The 21,866-nt window shown below is 40.2% G+C and overlaps 1 protein-coding gene across 1 annotated transcript in view; it reads right to left on the minus strand.

The window, feature by feature from the left end:
* The window catches only part of CLINT1 (clathrin interactor 1), a 62,834-nt gene extending 42,305 nt beyond the window's left edge, over nucleotides 1-20,529 (minus strand). Inside the window, 1 exon segment of the mRNA XM_033140377.1 lies at nucleotides 20,264-20,529. Coding sequence (XP_032996268.1) covers nucleotides 20,264-20,304 — 41 coding nt within the window. The 5' untranslated portion in view covers nucleotides 20,305-20,529.
* Nucleotides 20,530-21,866: the final 1,337 nt, after the last annotated feature.

Raw genomic sequence — 21,866 nt, forward strand, 5'->3', positions numbered from 1 at the left:
GAAGGTGAGGTCTTTTAGATAGCCCTTTGATTAAAGCTATTATTTTTTTGGCAGAGCTCTTTAAAGGCCACAAAGGGCTCGCTTCCTGTATTGTAAGGGAGGAAGTTGCCTCCTGCTGGTAAGGTTTTAAAAGTTATTTGGCGGAGGGGAAAAATCCCATCAGATTGATCTTTCCTATCCATTGTAGGTCATTTTCACCAATGAATAGAGAATGAACATAGGACAAGAATGTGAACTTCGTCCTTTTGGCACTTTAGCTCCTTTAATTCTTTGCCTTTCAAGCCTATATCTTCTCTTTCACTGTTTTGTCACTTTAACCTTAAGTACACCATGAATTATGTTTCAAGGCGTATTCTTGTGGAGCATTCTGCATCAGGTGAACTAACATTTTTTTTTAAAAAAGCAAGAGATCCTGTGGCACCTCAGAGACTAAGTGATTCATTGCAGCAGAACCTTTTCATAGCCAAGGGCCCACACCGAGTCTGTAGTAATTTGCAAGAAAGTGGGACACTGGGTTTTAAAGCATACACTTCACATTACTGGCCCAGTGAAGGGGTTCTGATCAGGTAGGCTGTACCCTGTCTATGTGTCCTTTGCAATGTGTACTCAGCAATTAAAGGGAGGGAGGGAAGACACCAAGGTAAGCCTATGCACTGAGGAAAGCTGAATTCTGCAACCAAATTAAATTACAGAAATTCAGCCTTTTAAAAAATCTAGCCATGAGAGTGCCAAGGAGCCACAAAGAACACTGAAGCTCCACCCGCTGACCTTGTGTTATGTCTTTCCATGTGGCCCAAAGAGTATAGAAGATAACAATCATATCTTCTATTTTGGATTTGTACAGACAACACTGATTATCACAGCAACATTTGTACGTTAAATGCAAGACTAAAGCTAGCAACTTGGTTCTGAAAGAATGGGAAACCATGCTTTCCTGCTATGGGAAGAAGCCAGGATGAACCATCCTTCAGAGGAAGATCAAGTGTCTACTGTCAAACTTAAATTAAAGCACAATTCTTCATTATGTTGAAATTCAGTAAAATTGGGGCTTGCTAAAACTATGTTTAGCAAAAACAAGCAAACATGAAACCATAGTATGATCTATCTCAAACTTTAAACAGTAGTGTGCCTGTTATAGGATGAGGATATAATGCAACTCGCCCCCTCCCCTTTCTCACTTCCAGTAATGCTAACAAAGCTCTATACATTAAGTGTCTTGAACTCCATACCCTAACTGCATTATATTTACAGAATGGTAGGAGAACCAGAAACACGTAAGTGTTTTACAAAAAAGAATATGGCATGAACACTTTTACAAAGTTTGCTGCACACAAAAATGTACGGTAAGGTATACCTCATCTTCATACAGTAAGTTGTTCAATGGACAATCTTAAATGATGAGGATATTGGCCTTTTGATACCTGGTAATGGGCTCCCTTGGTAGTGTTCCATTAGAGATTACACCAAGCTTTGCTAAGAAGATCAAGATCATGTGATTAAGTCCTACTGCCAGGTTATCACCGTAGTAACAGAGCATGCCAAATAAAGTTATGAAAGTAAAAATATTGGGGAGGGATAGTATTAGCTGAATGATTAAAATACAGGAGACATCGCTTTACAATACCAGCAGTTCCAACCTTTGGAGGTAGAGAGCGAGAGAGTAAATAACAATTCCAAAACCTTGAGTATCAGAGGACTTGACTTCAATCTTTTAAAGTTAACTCAATCTGTTAAGCTAGTGGGTGGGGAATTTAGAGCAGTTTAAAGTTCATTGTATATTTGCAACACTTCAATGCTTATGAAATCAACTGTACATTAATCCTTCTTACCTAAGCACTGGTATGCTCCTAACCAGATTAAATTTTAGCAAGGCATTAGCATCAGACATTTTTCAATGTTCCCACTTATGACCAGAACAGAAATTTCAAAGGGTGGCTTTTATGTGTGAATGTTCCTATTCACCAAAGACTGCCCCTTCAGACAGGACTTCATTTTATTTAGCACCCATGTTAGTTTCCAGGCAGTGTTCGAAACTCCCATTGTTCTAGGATCATTTTGCGACAGGGAATTTCATTAATGCGAGAGCAGTTTCTGAGCTCTATGCCCATAACCTAGGTTTAAGGTGCCATTTAGTTCCTAGCTTTCATATCTGTTTCTAACACTGTTTCCATGGTAGTCTTCCTAGTATTTGCAAGCGACATAATCCTCATATAATTGACAAATTTTTATCAAGTACCATTAAAAACTCAAGTGTAGCTAGTTCTCTTCCATGGTCTCCATGTCTGCTCTGGAAATTCTCCAACATCCTGCCATGTGAATATCAATTATTTTCCCACCCCCATATATAGGGATCACCACTATTCTCAACCCTGTTTTATCACTTCTCTAGCCTTCATTTTTATATGTTCAAAGTATATTAAACTGCTTAAGTCTTTGTATGCTGCCTTCCCAAAGTTAAAAGCTTGCTCAAGGTGGCTTACACCATATAAATAATTACATAACTACAAACATAACAAAAGTAGTCAAAAACAATAAACAAAACAAAAAAGTACACAACCAAACTGAACAATTTCCACATAAATCATAAGAACCAAAATAAAGATACAAAAAAGAAGAAAAGCAACAACCCCCCTAAGGAATACCCCAACCCAAAGAGAGCAGTTCTACCGTTTGGGGGTTTCTATAGCCCTCTCCTGGGCCACCAACTCCACAGTGGCAGAACTACCAAGAGAGCCTCTTCTTGCTGATCTTAATACCAGAGAATGGTAGGAATGGAGATGCTCTTCCATTGACAGGAATTGTAATCCAGTCCCCCTTCTTTTTAAGTCTCAAAGTATACAGAACAGGCATCCAATTGGTTTCAAAAATAACTACTCAAACTAGCCTTAGAAAGTAAAAAAAAAAATGTCACTGAGAATTACTACCCGAGAGCAATCATCTACTAAATATACAGCTCTTCGTTTCCCTTTTTTACTTCTAAAAATTGGTAGCAATTCTAGACAAGCGAGGTATGTTGTAAACTGCATACTAATATCTTGCCATAATACACCAACAACATATTTTTCATGATCGACGTTAAAATTTTATCTACAAGAGCAATCAGATTCTTCTGGCTCTGCCCATTATGGAAACAGGAACATGTATGCCCACTCACATCTCCAATAAAACAAAGTGCACGAAATGTGTAGAGGAAGAGTAACTGCAGCAAATATGGAGGTGGAGATCATAAGAGGCAGAGGGGTGGAGCTAGAAGAACAGAAGATGGCAGTGCCTTCAGATGTGATTTGAATGGAGATTTTTTTGCTTTTAGGTAGTAACTAATCATTCAAATGTAGGAGAACTACTGAAATTCTTGCCAAATGACACTTAATAACTAGAGCTTCTTACACTATTATGATGACCGTAATTTAGCTTTTCCACTCTCCAATCTAATTAAGGATAAAGAGACTGTTAACGTAAGAGAGAGACATGGCAAACCGCTCAAAACACTTGCTTTAAATATGAAAAGCAGAGTTATAATTGGCAAGCGTAAGCTCTTTTTTGTAGGGCCCAAGGTTAAAATTAAAGTCTTCTAGCTTTTATTAAAGGGAACACGTTATTTGCTTCCCAGAGCAGAATCTATGAAATGGATCCTAAGTTCCTGCGTATGGGATACTACTTCTGGTTGTGAGCTGGGAGACTGACTAGGTTTTCACCTACTTCCTTTTTCACCATCAGCTCTCTGTGCCCTCCAAAAATCAGCTCTGGGGGTTTGGGAACCACCCAGAACAACAAAGCAAATGACAGTGGGGGCTGCAACAGAAGGGGGAAATCACTGAACATTACCTTCCACCCCCTTCTGCCAGTGGGGACCTTCACTCAACTGGAATCCTTCCAAAAAGGGAAACACAAAAAAGGGAAATGCTTCTGCTATCAACTACTACCAGCAACTGCAGGTGATACAGCACATCCTTAATCAGAACTATCCAGGGTGCTGATAGGTTCTAAATTTATTCATTCTTTAGTAGCCATTTTGGCTCTGGTGTGTAAAAGCAGCCTATTGTAGCTAAGGTCTCATCTTTTAATAGGAAAGGGTAGGATGCGGGGTTTCAAGGAATTCTCCAAGCCAGGGATGGGAACCTCCAGTCCATGGCTCTAATAACGTCCACCAGGCCTCTTAATTTGGGCTGCAAGACATTTTTGTGCAAACTACAGCCACCTTTCAATCCCCTGATGTTATACAATGTCAAGCACAGAGTTCTATTAGTGATCTAAGAACGAAGTGCTAAAATCAGAGCTAAGGGATCTCTTATCTCCAGTCTTAGTGCTAAGTGCCATAGTGCTAAGGCAGGAGATAAGCCTCTGTCTGTTCACAGCACTTCTCTTCTCTCTGGCCACAGCACTAAGATCAGAGGTGCTTGATAAAAGGCAGAAGAGGTTTATCTCCAGTAAAAGCACTGTCAAGAGTGCAGCACTAAGATAAAAAATGAGCCTGTGCCTGCTCCTATGTTGAAATTTGAATCATCTGACATCACAAGACATCAGGTGATGGAGAGTGGGCCAGTTTTAGATGCTAACCAATGCCCATTCATTGAAGACATGTCCACAGGCACAGCAAGGGGCAGGCCTGCTATTCTTAGCCAGATTCAGCCCTTCCTCCAAACATGGAAACTAGGAGTACAGAAATACAAAGCTTTGACCTGGATTCCATTTCTTGGTTATGTCTGGAGTATAGAAAACTGGCTTTTAGTTCATCAGATTTGGAAGTATATACAATATAATCTTCCCTTCCTTCAATTTGTGGTATCTTTTGTATACAGTCGTACCTTGGAAGTTGAACAGAATCCGTTCTGGAAGTCCGTTCGACTTGCAAAGCACGGCTTCTGATTGGCTGCTGGAAGCTCCTGCAGCCAATCAGAAGCCCTGTTGGACGTTCTGTTTCCAAAATAATGTTTCACTTCTGGTTTCTGATTGTTCAGGAGATGGAACATTCTACTCCCAAGGCATTTGGGAGCCGATGTACGACTGTACTGTATGTTCTGATCTTTGAGATAAACTTTGCCCTTTTTATTGTCCAAAAAAAGGCAGTTACCTTACTGCTATGGTAATACATAATTTTTTTATCTTACATCTTATTAATAATGTACTTTTTAATTTGTTAATAATAATTCTGTATTATAAAATGCTTACCAAAAAGCAGTGTAATGAGCTGTTCAGAGTAAGATACAGGTTCACATTTGCTCTGCAGTAACTATACCAGTGGTTGCATTTTCAGGAAGTCTTGAATTTCATTCCAAATCCTTTTATTATTTCAACTAGCTACAAATACAACTAAGCCTGCTAAACAAGCCTCCATCAATAGGCATTGGCAAAGTTGCTTTCTTTAGGAGGCTACACCCTGCTTATCATCAGAACAATGTAAGTCTCCTCCTCTTTCAGATAGCATGTGTAAAACTGGTTGCACTAGATGCTTAAACAACCACAAGAGTCCTAGAATGACAGCTTGTGACAGTTTCACTTGGCATGTTTTTCATTCAACAGCCAACCAAGCAAATTCATGATAAAATAACTTACCAGATGGTAGCCTGTTTTTAGTGTAAGCTTGCCTAGCTTCCAAATTCTACATGTATCTAACCTTTTCAGCTAGACCCACTAGCTAGTCAATAAACTATCAGTGTGATAAGATAAATTCAGTACACTTCTTCTAACAGGAAACTTCTATACATACCACTGTATTGTGAAATCACTCCAACAGTTCTTTGCAACAAATCAGAATCATAATAACCATTACTACATAAAAAGTCCTTGTAGTTACAGCAACGTAACAGTCAATACATCCACTAGCAACCAGCCTCATTACATCAACATCCTCCAAAAGGATGAAGAGGCAGGTCCTCTGGAAAGCTCTCAAGAACTATTCCATGCTCAGATGTTTGAGGATGTTTTCAGGAAGTGGGGGAGCAGCAAACTCATGGGTGCATTTGTAGACATGTGCACATGATCACAGTTATCGCTTATTTCTGGAAGATACTTGAAGAAGAAATCATTATCAGCATGATATATAATCAATATATACCAGTAAAAAAATATACCCTGCATAGAATGCCTGGGGAGCATTGCTAGAGTTTCTTCCTTATCCAGCTGTTATTTCAACTTGTGTTGAACTTGAAGGAATGTTTCACTTTTAAATGCTCCCTTTCATTCACCAACGTATTCATTAGTCAAATGAAGAAATACACTGACTAGTCAATCTCTCCCTTGCCTACAATGTGAAACATATTTTATGCTATAAGATGGAACATAAGAACATAGCCATAATGTTGAAACACCCTCTAGGGTACTATGTGGTTTTAGGGCCGCTCAGTTTTTTGGAAGTCCCAATGTACAGAGGACTCGTGAAGTAACATGAACAAAGAAATGTTAACAATTTACCAGTACTGCACACTAATCTGAAAAAAGGTTGAGGAAAACTTAAGACTCAAGTGATATATTAATAACCCAGAGTAGCATAACAAAGGAGGAAAAGGCTCTGAAATTAAAGAAGAGTAGAGTGGTTTCATGTGAGAATAAAGTCAAACTGTTTATTTAATAGGAACATGCATCGGTATTTTACCAATTCTGAGTTGGTAAACTCAAAATATAAGATATAAATAAGACTGGGGTTTAACAGCAAATTTGAAAATGGTTCTGCACGTTAAAGGCGTGTTGCTAAATTCCCTTTACTTCAATGATTACTTCAAGCAGATGGCCTTTAATGTCACCTCACACATACCGCCACAGTGGTTTTATGCTGTCCTGTTAGGCCATTACTATCAGCATCACCACTATTCTTACTCTCACCTGTCAAATTAAATGTGTGAAGTCCAGAGGCCTGGAACAGATGACTGGTTTCTTAAACGGGCCCCAAGCAAAAAGTGGAGGGATTTATTCTCCCCTTGATGTACGTAAGAAATGTTGAGGCAGTACAAAGCAATTCAGAGGCGTTCACTGTTGGCTGCATAAAACCATCATCATGTAGTTACCAAAAACTACAGGGAGAAGCAGACCATGAAAAATTCTACTCTCTCACCTCAATAATGAAGCTTATTCTTCAATAAAGGGCCAGGGAGAATTAATGCTACCCCTTTAACATCTTCACTTAAAGTGAACAAAGAGGCTCATGCTGCCACATACCAATTAATCTAAACTTAACAGCTAGTGCTTTTCACTAACTCCACAACCCATGCTGCCCTTTAATTTCAGCTAATAGCCTTCATGAAGAAGTCAAACTATTTAGCTTTAATTTAGACAACTTCAGTGATTGCATAGAAGTTAACTGCTAAAAGGAAAAACAACCTTGATTAGAAATCAGAAAGTATGTTGGAAAGGTATGACTAGTAATGAGTCTGTGCCTTACTCATGTGCACTGCCTTGCTTACAATACACAGCAGAAGGCCACATGACTTGAAGGAATTAACAGTTTCCTGGTTCAGGAAAGTTTAACCATGGCTCTGACGCAATCTTAATGCCATGTGACCACCCATGAGTTCAATCTCTCTTTTTTGTTGATTATTCCCAGAACACTTAACAGTAGGAATACATAATTTCTGAGTGCCAGATCCTTGACAAATCTGGTTTTGCCACTGGTCTGGGACAGGAGGTCAGCATTTGGAAGATCACAATAAATGGTAGGCAGGCAGCATTCAGCTTAGTGGGTCACAAAAAAGTCTGACTGATATAACTAGATGATACGACTTCTTGAATGTATATTAAGTGGTTTGCACAGCATTTTAAAACAAGCCACAAGCATTATGATCCTTCTAGGTAGATATCTGATAACCCCACATCAAGATTTTAATAAACTAATGATCTTTCCTTAGATATCACCTATTCCCAGATGATGATGTATTTCACCAGAAGGCATTCAAGGGTAGGTTTTACAAGGGCATTGAGAAAAATACTGCCTGTGGAAAAAAATAGACATTCTTATTTTATCTGCATGTATTGTCTACCATGTTTTTAAAATCTCTTTATAGAGACCTCACTAAGTTCTTTCTCTTGTTTGCACCACAGGAGAGCTGAGCAGACACAACTCGGCTGGAGAACTATCAACACTTTGCATATAAATGCACCATTGTTTGTTTGGGTTTTGTTTTGTTTTTGTTTTTTGAAAGAACCAAAATAGGTCATTGTTCCTCAGCATTATCAGCAGCTGGAGAGGTTAGCTCACACAGCGGAGGGTTAAATGCCGCCTAAATATCATGATCAAACTGTCTCCTTGGTTTAAGACTGATGTCTTATGCTGACCCAAATAAATCTTGAATACCAAGTAATGTTAGATGACCCTGTAAAAAGGAAGTTTTTAGGTAGGTTAAATAGCAGGAGATAAATATGAGGCTGTAATTTTATCATCAGCTGAATAATGTAATCTGACAGATCACTCATCATAACCTTTATATATGCTGTTTCTAGGCCAAGAAACAGAACCTACTCACGGACTAGCTCATAACACCATGCAGACAACTAAGAGACACCTGCTCTCAAAAGAAAATGTGAATGAAGAAAACCATTTGAAATATTGCAATCTTACATCCTTTCTCACTATTGGGGTGACAACCTAACAGTTTGTAATGCGTTGAGCCTCTATTGCAGGGTCACTATAACCAAACTGTTATTACCATTGTACTCCCAACTTTACTGTATGCTTGTGAAACATAGACCACTTATAAAAGCTATCTCTTAACTCCTCGAAAGATTTCATAAGTGTCTCCGAAAATTTTTACATATAACTTGGGAAGACAGGCAAACTAATGCCAGTGTACTGGAAGACTGTAGAAGTTGGAGTTCTTGGTGATATCCAGAAGTCAAAATTAAAGAATCCAAGAACTCTGGCCCAATGAGAGATCAGTTTTTAAGTCTTCAAATAGTTTTATTATTATAGTCTTGAGACAAATTCCAGTTGAAATCAATTCCAGGACAAGGCCCTGTTTCGCTAATTCTTCGTCAGCTGGAATATTAAGAAATCCTACGTTAGAAATAAATCTTATGATATTTATAGGTGATTACATACATTATGCCACTTAGTGAAACCCTTAGTTATACAGTTTATACCAAACTAAATCCATAATTTACAAGTATATGACTGCCACAGGCAGCTTACCTAGATTTTCATGGTCAAAGTGTACCAATGCTCTGTATTCCTAACTTGCTTACATTGTTTCTAGTATTTAAAGGAAAAGTAAGGTGTGGTCCGTTTAGTAATACAAACAGCAGTACTACATCTACAGAAGCTGCATCATGTAGTATCAGTTTAAAGATACAGTACCAAGGCACAGTTTAAAGATACACTACGACATAGACCCAATCATAAGAATGCTGTAAAATCCTGATTATTATTTAAACCCCCCGGCTGTATCGTACTGGAAGAAGCAAAGATCACGAATGTCGATGCAATGATTCAACATAAACTTTGTTGAACTGGTCATGTACGGATGCCTGCTTATCATCTTCCAAAGCAACTACTCTATTCCCAACTTAAGAATGGTAAACGTAATGCCAGAGAACAATAGAGGTTTAAAGATGCTCTCAGGGCAAATTTAAAAAAAAGTTGTATAAACACGAACTGGGAAACACTGGCCTGTGAGCACTCCAGCTGGAGAACAGCCTTCACCAAAGGCGTCATGGACTTTGAAGAAGCATGAATTTCAGATGAAAGGGAGAAACGAGCTAAGAGGAAGGGACATTTGGCAAATCCTCACCATGATCAACTCCCACCCAGAAACCTATGCCCCCCACTGCGAAAGGACATGTAGATCCAGAATTGGCCTCCACAGTCACTTTCGGACAAACTGCTAAGACCATATTCATGGAAGACAATATTACTCAGCTATGAGTGATCACCAAAGAAGAGACAACTGAAATAAATTTGATTATGGCCCAGAAGTAAATGGAAAAGAGGCTAGAGACGACAAGTAAAACTGGCTTCTCAGTGTCCCTGGAAGAAAACTGGGTATCCTCATGCTTGTAGTCATCAACAAGTAATTTGATGAGCTGCCACCAACGTGAACCAAAACAACAATGGTAGTTAGTAATAGGTGACCAAAATAAGAGACATGATTACAAGAAAAAGTACAAGCATATACAGCCCATAATATGAGGAAATGTAAAGAAAAAGTGAGACTGTTAAGTAAAACTTAAACCCACTACTGATTTATAGTGAATAAATCTCAGTGTTCTCAGTATTCATGAATACTATGGTGTCAGATATGTGTGACTCTTCACTACTTCTCGTCCAGAAGTTCTGAATAACCCATTTCCAGGTTTTGTTTAAAAAAGAGACTCTTCCAGGAGGGCAGAAAGGAGATAATATGCAATCATATGTACAATACATGCATGTGTGTGTGTGTGTGTTTGTTTGTATGTATGTGTACAGACAAAACACTAAGAACCTTTTAAGTGCAATATTAATTTTGGCACTATTACAAAAATAAAAGTCTTTGTTTTATTGAAACTTATTACAAATACACCTGTTGTTCAAGACATCTCTATCGACTGCTACATTCAGTTGCATTCAGCTGTGTCACTCAGCTGATGGTAAGGCTTCTGTCAGCAAAACACAGAGGGAGGCAAATGTCAACAATTCTACCCCACCTCTGCAGCCCCCATGTCCTCCATAAATCTGATTTCGAGAGACTTCAAACCTCTGGAGCAGATTTTAAAGCGGGGTGGGCTGCAGTGTGGGGACACTGAAAATTGCTTCCCTCCCCATTCTACTGACCTTACCATCAGCTGAGCAACAACACTGGATACAACTAAACCTACCACTGTTGAATAAAGAATAAAGCAAGTCTGTACATGCCTACTCAGAAATTAGCCCCTGCAAATTCAACGAAACTTGCTTCCAGGTAGGTTTTCGCAGAATTGTAATGCACACATATCTTAATTTTGCCATTTGGAAACCTTCATTTTGTGTGCTGTAAATTTGTTATTATAATCTGGGTTTGAAAACAGTATGTACAGCCTGAGGATGTGGACACGAAACTTGGAAATGTGAAAGCCACCACATGAGTGCTAGAGTCCTTCCTGGCTCATTAAAAAGGCCAGTGGGGACAGGTAAGTGGTCAATGCCTTCTTACAAGAAGTCAGGGTTCCAGCATGCCTAAAGGAGGCAGTTGTTGTTTTTTCTAAAACATAGAAAATAAAAGAATGTTGCTATAATGTAATTATGAAGTAGCAATAAATCTGTATAGTCAGTTAAACTTCATTAGATTGTGAGCCAGTAGTACATCATTATCATATACAGTGTGTGTCATGGTAACTGGAGACAAAATTAGCTATCCTCAACTCATATTTATTTATATCCTGACTCATCCAAGTAAATAATATATTCTTGTAAATACTAACATAACTCAAGTTGATTATAATTTATAGAGAAATAAGCATCTGAAAGATCCATGACGTCTTATCTTGAAACTTCAAGCTAAGCTCCACGGACTGAGAAAATGGCAGCTTTGAATATTCTTTTCACGTGTACATCTATCCCTTGTGTGATTTTATGTTCATGTACGCACATAAACATATTTTAAAATGCTCATCAATTTTTTCACTTGATGCAGAAGATGGAGGAAGCAATTGGCATGTAAGGGTTAGAAGCTGTGTTGCACAAAAGGCTTTACAACCATGGTACAAGAACAATATTCCTGGAAGACTCACAGATTGCCCTTCTGGTTTGGAAGCACTTTGCCAACATCAGGGCTTTGTGTAATCTAATCAAATGCAGCAGTATACAATGTCTAACAACTGTTTCCAAACATTGCTTAAAATGTAATTTCATTTAGCACCCTTAAAGAAAAAAATAATGTATGAGTTTTCACCTGTTTCCCCAAAATGTCAGTGTTTTCCATTTCAGCCATCAGAAGACAAAGGGAAAATAACATTCCACCCTTAAGTTCCTTGGTTTTTCCCAAGCCTTCACAAATCTGCTTCACAACAATGATCTGGAAACACTGTATGCTTGTATTTTGGAAACAAATGATACTGGAGGAAGAACAATCATTTGTTTCCATTGTACCAAGACTCTCCCATTTCAACCATTAAAAACACAGAGTTGTGGCTAAAGCAATGAACCTTGCTATATCTGAGCATGCCAGTGCACTCTACCACAAAGGATCGAGTTCATTTTCTAACCACTTTACTTTCTCCATCAAGTGACCAAAAACACTTGCTAACTTTTTCAACGTCTGCAGGTTTTTAAACAATTTTTAGTGAAAACCAAGATATCCAAGTTACTTGAACTGGTAGACAGCATCATGAGAAACTGTGATGCAAAATGCTTTTTAAAAGTCACAATAATGCCCCTTCAGAAATGGCAGCCACACCTTTATGAAGTGCTGTTACATCCCTGTATTTAGCAGCAGTGTCAGCAGTGTGCAGTGAAACATGAAAAGGTCAAGGGTGGAGGTGGCATGCACAGATAGCATTTAAGAGTACCTGGGAAAGACTCTTGAGTTCCTCCTATCCGAGATAAACCAGTATTTCATAAGTATCTATAATCTAGATTCCAGGGGTTGTAACCAACCAAGGTGTTCTATTAGCTCAAGGACATATGCCTGCACAATGGGACTTCCTCTCCTCTTCCCACATACCCCCAAATCTGTTCCAGGGAGTTGGGGGGAGCCTCAGAACAGATCTGAGAAAGGCATATGAAGTCATTGTACTAATGGGATGAATTTGTTCAATGTAACCCCCAACTTCCATACGTGTTGTAGAATGATGTCTTAATGCAAAGAGGGAGGGCATCAGATCTACCAAGTCCCCACAAATCCATCTACATCTCTGTTGAGATCAGACATTCAAAGACAGGCATAGGCAAACTCGGCCCTCCAGATGTTTTGGGACTACAACTCCCATCATCCCTGACCACTGGTCCTGATAGCTAGGGATGATGGGAGTTGTAGTCCCAAAACATCTGGAGGGCCGAGTTTGCCTATGCCTGCTCTCTAAGAAGATGCACCCCCCATCTGTTATTTTGCATTAGACATGATCATACCAGGAAAAGAATGACTGGATACAGGATCAACCCCCCTCCCCTAATATCCAAAGGCCTTCCATAGAAAGAAATGCCATGCTGTTCTACACTTTTCTACAGAATGCTCACAACATTGTTTTTTTTTTTTTACTTCAGTCTTAATTGTATGTGGATTTAAAATTATTTCTCCATTTGGAACAAGGTCCCTATACCAGCTGAAAATCATTACCTGTGTCATTGCAACAGCTTGGCAAGCAGCTCTTGGCTTATTTTATGGGTATGTCTTTTTCGGGAAAACACGGTAGCAGTGTGATTATGTGCTGCAGAGCCCCACCACTGTTAGGTACCTATGTATCAAAAAACGGCCTATGCTTTTATAGAAATATGAAGTAATATAATATAGCCATCAGTGCTTATAGTGCATTTCCTCATTTTATCTGACCAGCTGACTCAATTCAAACTTGGGAGTTCCACATTACCTGAAATATGAGAAGCTTCTGCTTAGCAACAAACTATATGTTTCCAGTTTACCATCAAACTGTGGTTTTGCCATTACAGTGGTACCTCGGGTTATGAACAGTCCTGCTTACGAACGCTTCAGGTTATGAACTCCACAAACCAGGAAGTAGGTGTCCCGGGTTGCGAACTTTGCCCCGGGATATGAACGCAATCCGCTTCCGGCCGGAACAAATTCAGTTCGTAACCCAAGGTACCACTGTATCCATAAGTGGCAGGGAAAGATGGGAGTCTGAAAGCTAGTGTGTGCTCATGTAATGGTTTGCCATTACTGTACATCTGAACGCATCCACTTTCTTGCAGGTTTTATACTGCTTCAAAAACCTGCAAACCCTATCTGACCAGAGAAGATATCAGAACTAAATAAAGTATTATTATTCTTACCATAAGATACCAGGGCAGGTTACAACATTAAAACACAGTATTAAAAGTGGCTTAAAGCAATTTACAATCACAAAAATAAGGGATTAAAGCCATCATGATACTTTCATACCACTCAACTCCAAAGAAACACGCAGGAAAGGGGGATGCGAGAGGCGAGCCAGGTAAAATCTATAAACTGGGGTGGCAAACCTGTGGTCCTCCAGATGTTACTGGATTAAAATTCCCTGCATCTGTGATTGTTGGCCATGCTTGTTGTGGCTGATGTGAATAACAACCACCACCACCACCACACTAATAATTATTTATACCCCAGCCACTCTGGGCAGCTTCCAACAAAGCATTAAAAATACAATAAAGCATCAGACATTAAAAACTTCCCAAAACATCAGGAAGGTTACAGGCTAGCCATCCCACCTTAAAAGTCTTTTCAGCCAATGCAGAAGCCAAGGCAGCTACAACTACAGTGTAGTCATATGGGCCCAATGATTTGCCGCTCTTGGCACTCAGCTGAAACCGACATGAAAAAGTTGAGCGGGACTCATGCACCTTGTATATGATTTAGCTGAACTGATGAACATTACTCTTATACCCTACTGCCACAATATCGCCCAATCATAGCCTTACCCAACCTGGTGCATAGGGCAGCTTATACATAACTTGCACTGACTGAGGCTGAGGGGATTTATGGTCAAAAACATATGTAGGTCACTAGTTTGAGGAAGGCTGTTCTATAACACTAGGTCTCCCTGAAATCCTTAACAAAATTATTTCTCGTTGTGTTTCAAAGTTATTGTTCTCACCATGACAATGAATAGTTCAGCTTTACAAACAAGTCCACAAAATTTACTAGCCTACATGAAATTTTATTAGCATGATGGGGCTGGCAGAGGAGGCATAGAGAAGTCCATCCCTCCAGTAGCAACCTACTGGGCTAAGAATTTATGTTCTGGAAGGTTTTGTTGCTTAGGACAGACGGAATACCTGATCCACCTTCCATCTACATGGAACTCCTGGTTGCCCAGGGCTACCAGGTAAGTGCTTAAATACAAGGCTGGCACAGTTCACCATAGGTCACTCTCAGACAGATAATACTGGAGTTCATTGTTCTTTGTCAAAGTCACAAATATAACAGGTTATAGCACTGTGTACAAGTTAGAGGAAGATACAGTCGTACCTTGGGTTGCATGCGCTTCGGGTTGCATACTTTTCGGGTTACGAACTCCACTAACCCGGAAGCGCAACCCGAAGCGTTGTGATTCGTGCATGCACAGATGTGTTTTCGATGTCTGCGCATGCGCAGAAGCGGGTTTTTTTTAGTTTGCGCATGCGCAAACCAAATTTTTCAGGTTACATACTTTTCAGGTTATGTACAGCAATCCGGAACCAATTAAATACATAACCCGAGGTACCACTGTATGCCTTATAAAATAATTACACTCTACATAAGCAACAAGCTTATTTTTCTTGATCTAACTAAACTCAACGATTGATTTTTTTTAAAAAAAATAACAGTGATGGTTTAGGGTTAAGTATCACATTATCATTGCTTAACTTTGACCAACAGAGCTTATCAAAGATATTACATATGGATGAGTAATCCTGTCAAACTAAATCGTCTCTCATTGTAATTATATATTGAAAACCAATAACAGAATATTAAAATAACTTTCTCAAAGTGAATTTTGAACCACCACCCACATTCTAATATTTATTAGCTGCATGGACTAAATGCCATCTATTAAATCTACAAACTCAGGTAGGTGAAATATATTTGAGCAAGAGTTTATCACATAAAATGAAGCATCCCCCCCCCCCCCCCGGCTCAGATTTCTGTGAAATGAACCATGGAATCCCATTTTAAAAGATAAAAAGCTTAACAACAGGTGGATTGTTTTCTTCCCAAATCTGTATGCATAAGGCTTAAAGTTAAGGGAAGACAGCATGATTCAGTATCTTGCTCAACAAGTCTAAAAAGGAGGAAATTCTAAACACGCACATTACAAAATACTAACTATAACTGTGCAACCAAAGTGTAGAGTTGGAGTGCACAGAGGTGAGGGAAGAAAGAAAGAAGACTATCATTCTTCAACACAGTTAACAGCGAAGTCACACCAAAATAATCTACTATGAAATCAGTCAAGTAGTATTCAGTATGGACCTGTCACATGAGTCAACCACCATGCAGTGCCCGGATCATTCTTGATCAAGTAGGTTAGAAAGATTTAAGTTATCAACTTGACTAAACTCTGCTTAGCTTAGGATAAATGTTTCTCAGTGTTCCTCGTTACTTGCTGCTGTGCGATTTCAACCAGTTACCGTAATAAAAACTGCTTCAAGCTCATAAAAATCAAAGGTTATGTTTGTTCAAATGTTACAAGTTTAAAATTAACTTGAAAGACTGTAATTTAGCCCAGAAAAGACAAGTACACATAGATGAGAGGGCTGCAAGCAGCAATTACATCTTTAGGCAGACAGTACCTCACTCTAAAAATCGACACACTAGTGGAGTTTTTTTACAGCTCTTGTGGTATGTGGCACTATTTCCATGATGAATTATTTCTAAACTCCGCTGTATGTGAGCTACTCCATTGGAAGAAGGGATAAAATGAAAGATACAAAATCCTCTTGACTATATATAGCAACAGAGCTACATAAGCTGGTTGGTTGGAGCCCCAAACTACTTCATACCATCCTGTGGCAAGCATAATCTTTTCTTTCACTAGTTTTTTTCCTCCACACTGAGAAGTTCTACTCAACTCTGTATTATTAAAACCAAGAATCACCTTGAGCTACAAGTTTTACAAACCCTGTGTTTAATGGACATAATCACAGGGAAGTATGAACAGGATTGCAACCTCAAGGAATTAAGATACATCAACAGTAGCAACTTTTAGTCAGAATTCATACAGGAGTTATGCCAAGCAGAGGGGAATGAGAAGATAAAAGCATTCCCTTAAGCCTAAAAACAGATGGGGGGGATAAGCAACAAGCACACAAACAGAAGTTTTTGCTGCTTTCTTAAACCATCTTTAGATGAAACATTGCCAACTCCCATGCAAGCTGGCCCATGAACTGAGAAAATTACACTGAGATCCTTCAGCAGGTATTCCATCTTTAGAGTTTAGGCGGGTAGCAATCAGTGAGAGGTTGTTTTTTCTGTGAAGGCAGCCATATTGTAGAACTTTCTTCTCAGCATATTTGCCTGGTGGTCAGTTATTACCTTTTTAGACAACACTCAGTTCTGCCATGGTTTTAATTACCTGTACATTTAAGATCCCTTTATTAGGTTTTTTATGTGCTCTGTTTGTTGACTTTACTGGCATTTAATTTTGATATGGAATTTTATTGTTTTTATGATGATCTGCGTAAGTTGATTTGCATATGTTGAAAGGAGGGATATATCCTATAAACAAACATAGGGGCTCCTGGTGGGAGCAACAATTGACAAACACTTAACTAACTGCCATAACCTGCAAGCTAGTTGGGGTAGGAAGTTTTTGTTAGACATTTGTACAGTGCTGAGCACAAGAGTATGTGATCTAACATGTTGATAAATAATGCTGATAATGCAGGAGAGCCAAAGCAAATTGGAAACAGCAATCCCAAGTCTCTAATCTATCACACTGGAGAAAGTTTGGCTGAGGTGTATATAAAGTGGTCCCTGTTCTGCTCACTGAAAGTCCAAGCGGGCAGTATCCACACCAGCAGCAGCCAGCATAAAGCTCTGAAACAGCTTTCAAGGGTGGGAAGGGGGCAGAGCTGGGAAAACCAAGGATCTGTTGGCTCCCAAGACAGACAAGAAAGCTGCAAATTGCAGTGCCAGGGGGCGGGGGAATAATCTGGGTCCATTTGCTGGTGTATGAAAACAACCTGCTTTTGGGGGGCTGGTGCACATGGGGAGGCTGAGGATGACACAGTGACTACACCATCAGTTAAGCCCAGCTGTTGTGAAATATGTAACAGACAGTGTCAATTAAGATATCGAACTTTGCAACAAATCTTAAATACATGGGGGGGCTATGGGTATACTGAGATCATTTCTCAATCAATATATTTTCAGCTTCAAGGTTTCTGTGAACTTATTGAAGAATCCAGTAATGTACATCAGAGGCTCTGTGTGGTTTCAAGGTCAGAGTAGGTCTAAAAATAAGCAGGCCTTTTTAAGCCAAGATTGATGTACATGAAAGCACTGTTGTCTTCACTTAGAACTGATGCTATTCTTTGAACAAATGTTACCTACATTCTGCCCTGAAGTTAGCATAGGGTTCTTTTTATACAACAACAGAGAGCCATTCTGAGCTGTCTTAAACAGTGTTACAGGCTTTGCTTTCTGAAAAGTGACCCAAATCCCAATCACATGTCTTCTGAAAACTTTTTTATGAAGCTTTTGGTGCACTGGTATGCATTGTGTCTTGGATTTCAGAGTGTTATTTTTGCAGCATTCCTATTATAGGTAGGATGAGGAACTTGTAGCCCTCCAAATGTTGCTGGATTCCAGCTCCCATAAACTCTGATTACAGCTCCCATAAACTGATCACTGTCTAGTGACAGAGGCTGATGGGAGTTGGAGTCCAACTACATCTGGACAGCTATAGGTACTGCAATGCTGCTATATGCCAATGGCAGACAACAGCATCTTACCTTCATTTACAACATATTTGCAAACCTGTAAATACAAACTACTACAGGAACAGAAATCAAACCTGTGATATGCATTCTACAATATTACCTAAGAGATGTATGTAAAAATAAATTACTAAATTTGAAAACGCTCACAATATCCCACTATCAATGTAACTGTGTGTACAGAAATGTTAAATACTCTGTTTCACACATTCCTCTGCTCAATTACTATGAAACCAAGGTTTCTTTCTCTTGTGATATATAACACAGCAATTGTCTTGTAATGTTTTCACTGCAAAGAAGTATCTGTAAATCACAATTATTAAAGCACCAACATATTTTGATGGATTAAAACACTGTATATAGTCTCTTTAAATATCAACATTCACAATGAACACTGTAACCACCAAAAGTTCACAAAGTGACATTACATATATGGAAATTTATTTAGCAAATGTTCTTTTCACAGAGGTGTCTAAAAGGAAGCTTTGCTTCTGACTCTACAGAAGTTTCCACTGGGTAGTGCAAGGTAGTGCAAGGTGCTGATAGCAGGAAGAATTCAAGGCATGCTTCCTTTGCCTTTTCTAACATTGATTAAAAGACAATTCCTGAAAGTTAGCGTTCTTGAGAATTACATTAACAATATCATGTTTTGAGAAGCATTACACAAGAGCTGCACTTTTAGGCGGAGTGAGCATGTGTGTTGCTCCCTAACCACAAGCAAGGGTGGTGCAAAATATTGTGTGATTGCCCATCCCACATTTTTTTACTGACAGTTTTGGGACTTACTATGGCTGTTGTGCTTCAAACAGGTTAATTTAAAGGAATGCCATGATCTCAAAATGGTACCTGGTACATATAGTAATTCCCCACCACCACCAACCCTACCCTAGCTAAAATTTCAAGTTTTTACTTCCTGCATGAAGTTCCTTTTCCTCCACCACTTCACTAAGACTTGGTGAGGGGGTGGGGGGAGTAGAATAGTTTAGGTAGCCTAGCTATTTCTAAAAATGGGAATAGGCACTGCCACTCTTCTAAATGCCTATGAAAGTTCAGAGGTTGCTCCAAATCAGCAAGGGCAGGCTCAGAAAGTCATGCGCTTCCAACGAAGGTTGAATATGAGTTGCTCACAGATAACATCTGCAAGTATTATGGCTTAAGAGGAGTGTGGTGCTGGGAAAGGAAAAAAGAGATCCTCTGAAGGAAAAGGAAAAACTGAAAACATATGAAAGCATATGGGCCCTAGTAGAGACGTTAAGTTCTATGGGGAGTCAAAGGGCCAAGATCCCCAAGAAGTAGCAAAAATACCACTCTTGTGTGGAGAGTCAACTACAAAGAGGCCGAAATCCCACTGGAAGGGAAAGACCGGGTCGTGAGCACGGGCAGGTACATGTATCAGTTACAGCCAAGTGAAACCTAAGAAGTTTCGTCGAGAACGACAAACTGCAAAAGAGGGCGAGGAGGAGGAAAGAGCAAGCACAGGGGGAAACACGGGAGGGATTCTGAGTAGGACCGGAGATGGGGAGGGTGGGCAGGATGGCTAGCGGGTGAGACCCTAATACGGGGTGGGAGCAAAGGTGGACGTTACAGAAAACGTGGCTGGGCAGACGGGGGATAATGGGAAGGGAACTGGATCAACGGAACGCGATCGAGGAGTAAGGGTGTAGTAAGAGTTTAGTAAGAGTGGGGGCGGGCGGGCTGAGGGGCAGCCAAACAAGACATACAGATGTTCCCCCGGCACCCCATAATACTCACGCCTTGTCCACCAGCTCCCGGACTTTCCACATATTGAGCATCTTGGCCGTCGTCGTCGTCGTCGTCGTGGCGGCGCGGAGAGCTTCCCCTCCCGGCCTAGGCCCCTACTAGCGCGTCCCCGGTCTCCTCCTCCTCCGCCTCCTCCTCCGCCAGGAGTCCGGCTAGCTGCTTCTCCGCCGCGGCAGCGCCAGGCCCGTCTCGCCTCGCAGCACCTCCTCAGCTTCGCCAACGGCACAGAGACGGCGAGAGAGAGACGCTCGGTCCTTCCCCCCGGAAACCGGCAGCACTGGGCCGCAAGGCCTGCTGGGACAAGAAGTCCGGCCGAAAGGCGGCCGGGAACGCCGGGCCTCGTTGAGAGGGTGGGGCAGAGGGATTCCGCCGCGCAGCGTACTGGGAGTTGTAGTCCGGGGAGAAGCTTCTTAGAGGGCGGTCCCCCGCATGGCTTGCTGGGAATTGAAGTTGTTTCTTTTTGGGATCTTGCCCTAGACTTTAGTTGGATTTACTGGAAGCGGAGAAGTAACGGTGGAGGAGGCGTCTGCAGAGAAGAAGTTGAGCTTCTGTAGGCCAGCGCTTGTCCTGTACAAACCAGTGCGAGAAGAAAGGAGAGTAATCTTTCCTGAATTGTATTTCAGTTTCATAGTTGCTGAATAGTTAATTTATCTGAAGCTCTCTGCTGCAACCATGCTAGCTAGAATCTCAATTCTAAAAACTCATGTATTGTCTCTATTGAGGCATAAAACTGCAGCAACCACACTGATGACAATCTAGACAAACCAGGAGTTTCCCAACAAATGTAAGAATTGCTGGATCAGGCCAGTGGCATATTGAGTCCATCATTCTGTTCTCAAACAGTGGGCAACCAGATACCTGCGGGAAACTTGCAATAGGATGGGAGCACAAGACCACTCTGTCTTTCACTGCTTTCCAGCGACTGATATTCAGAAGCATTGCTGCCTCCAACTGGAGGCAGAGTATAACCATCATGGATAGTAGCCATGTATAGCCTTATCCTCCATTTCTAATCCTCTTTGCAGCCATCCAAGCTGGTGGCCATCACTGGCTCCTGTGGGAATGAGTTTCATAGTTTAGTTATGTGCTGCATGTGTAATAGTTGTGGCGCATGGGGATTATTTCTCTAACCATTACAGGTGCTCACAAACCATCCATAGCTGGGAAATGGTACCATGTATGCAGTCCATACATTGCTGGTTCTATATAAGCAGAGGTAACCTGAAGTTATATGCTTATAAATTGGCTAAGCCAGGTAGGGTGTTCTTTCTGAGTGAGGATCTCTACCAAAGATTGAGCTAGAGAAGGTTGAAAAAATTATATGAAATGTAATCATTTCACCAACCCATATCTTTGGCAATGGAGATGTGACAGGCATATTTCTGGAGTTGTATTTAAAGACTGATGGCACTTCAGGGAACATATTTGAAGAGGGTCCCTATTTGTGCCTTTTATAGGAAATTTTCAGCTTTTAAAATTTTTATTTTAGTAAGCAGAGTATCAGCTTAAAACGTTTCATTTATTGTGTTTTCACTATTTCTCTAAGCTATTTCAGTTGGCCTTTCCCTGTCCTTCAACATTTTGTCTGGACTGA

The sequence above is a fragment of the Lacerta agilis genome, chromosome 2, assembly GCF_009819535.1.
Source record: "Lacerta agilis isolate rLacAgi1 chromosome 2, rLacAgi1.pri, whole genome shotgun sequence".
NCBI lineage: Eukaryota > Metazoa > Chordata > Lepidosauria > Squamata > Lacertidae > Lacerta > Lacerta agilis.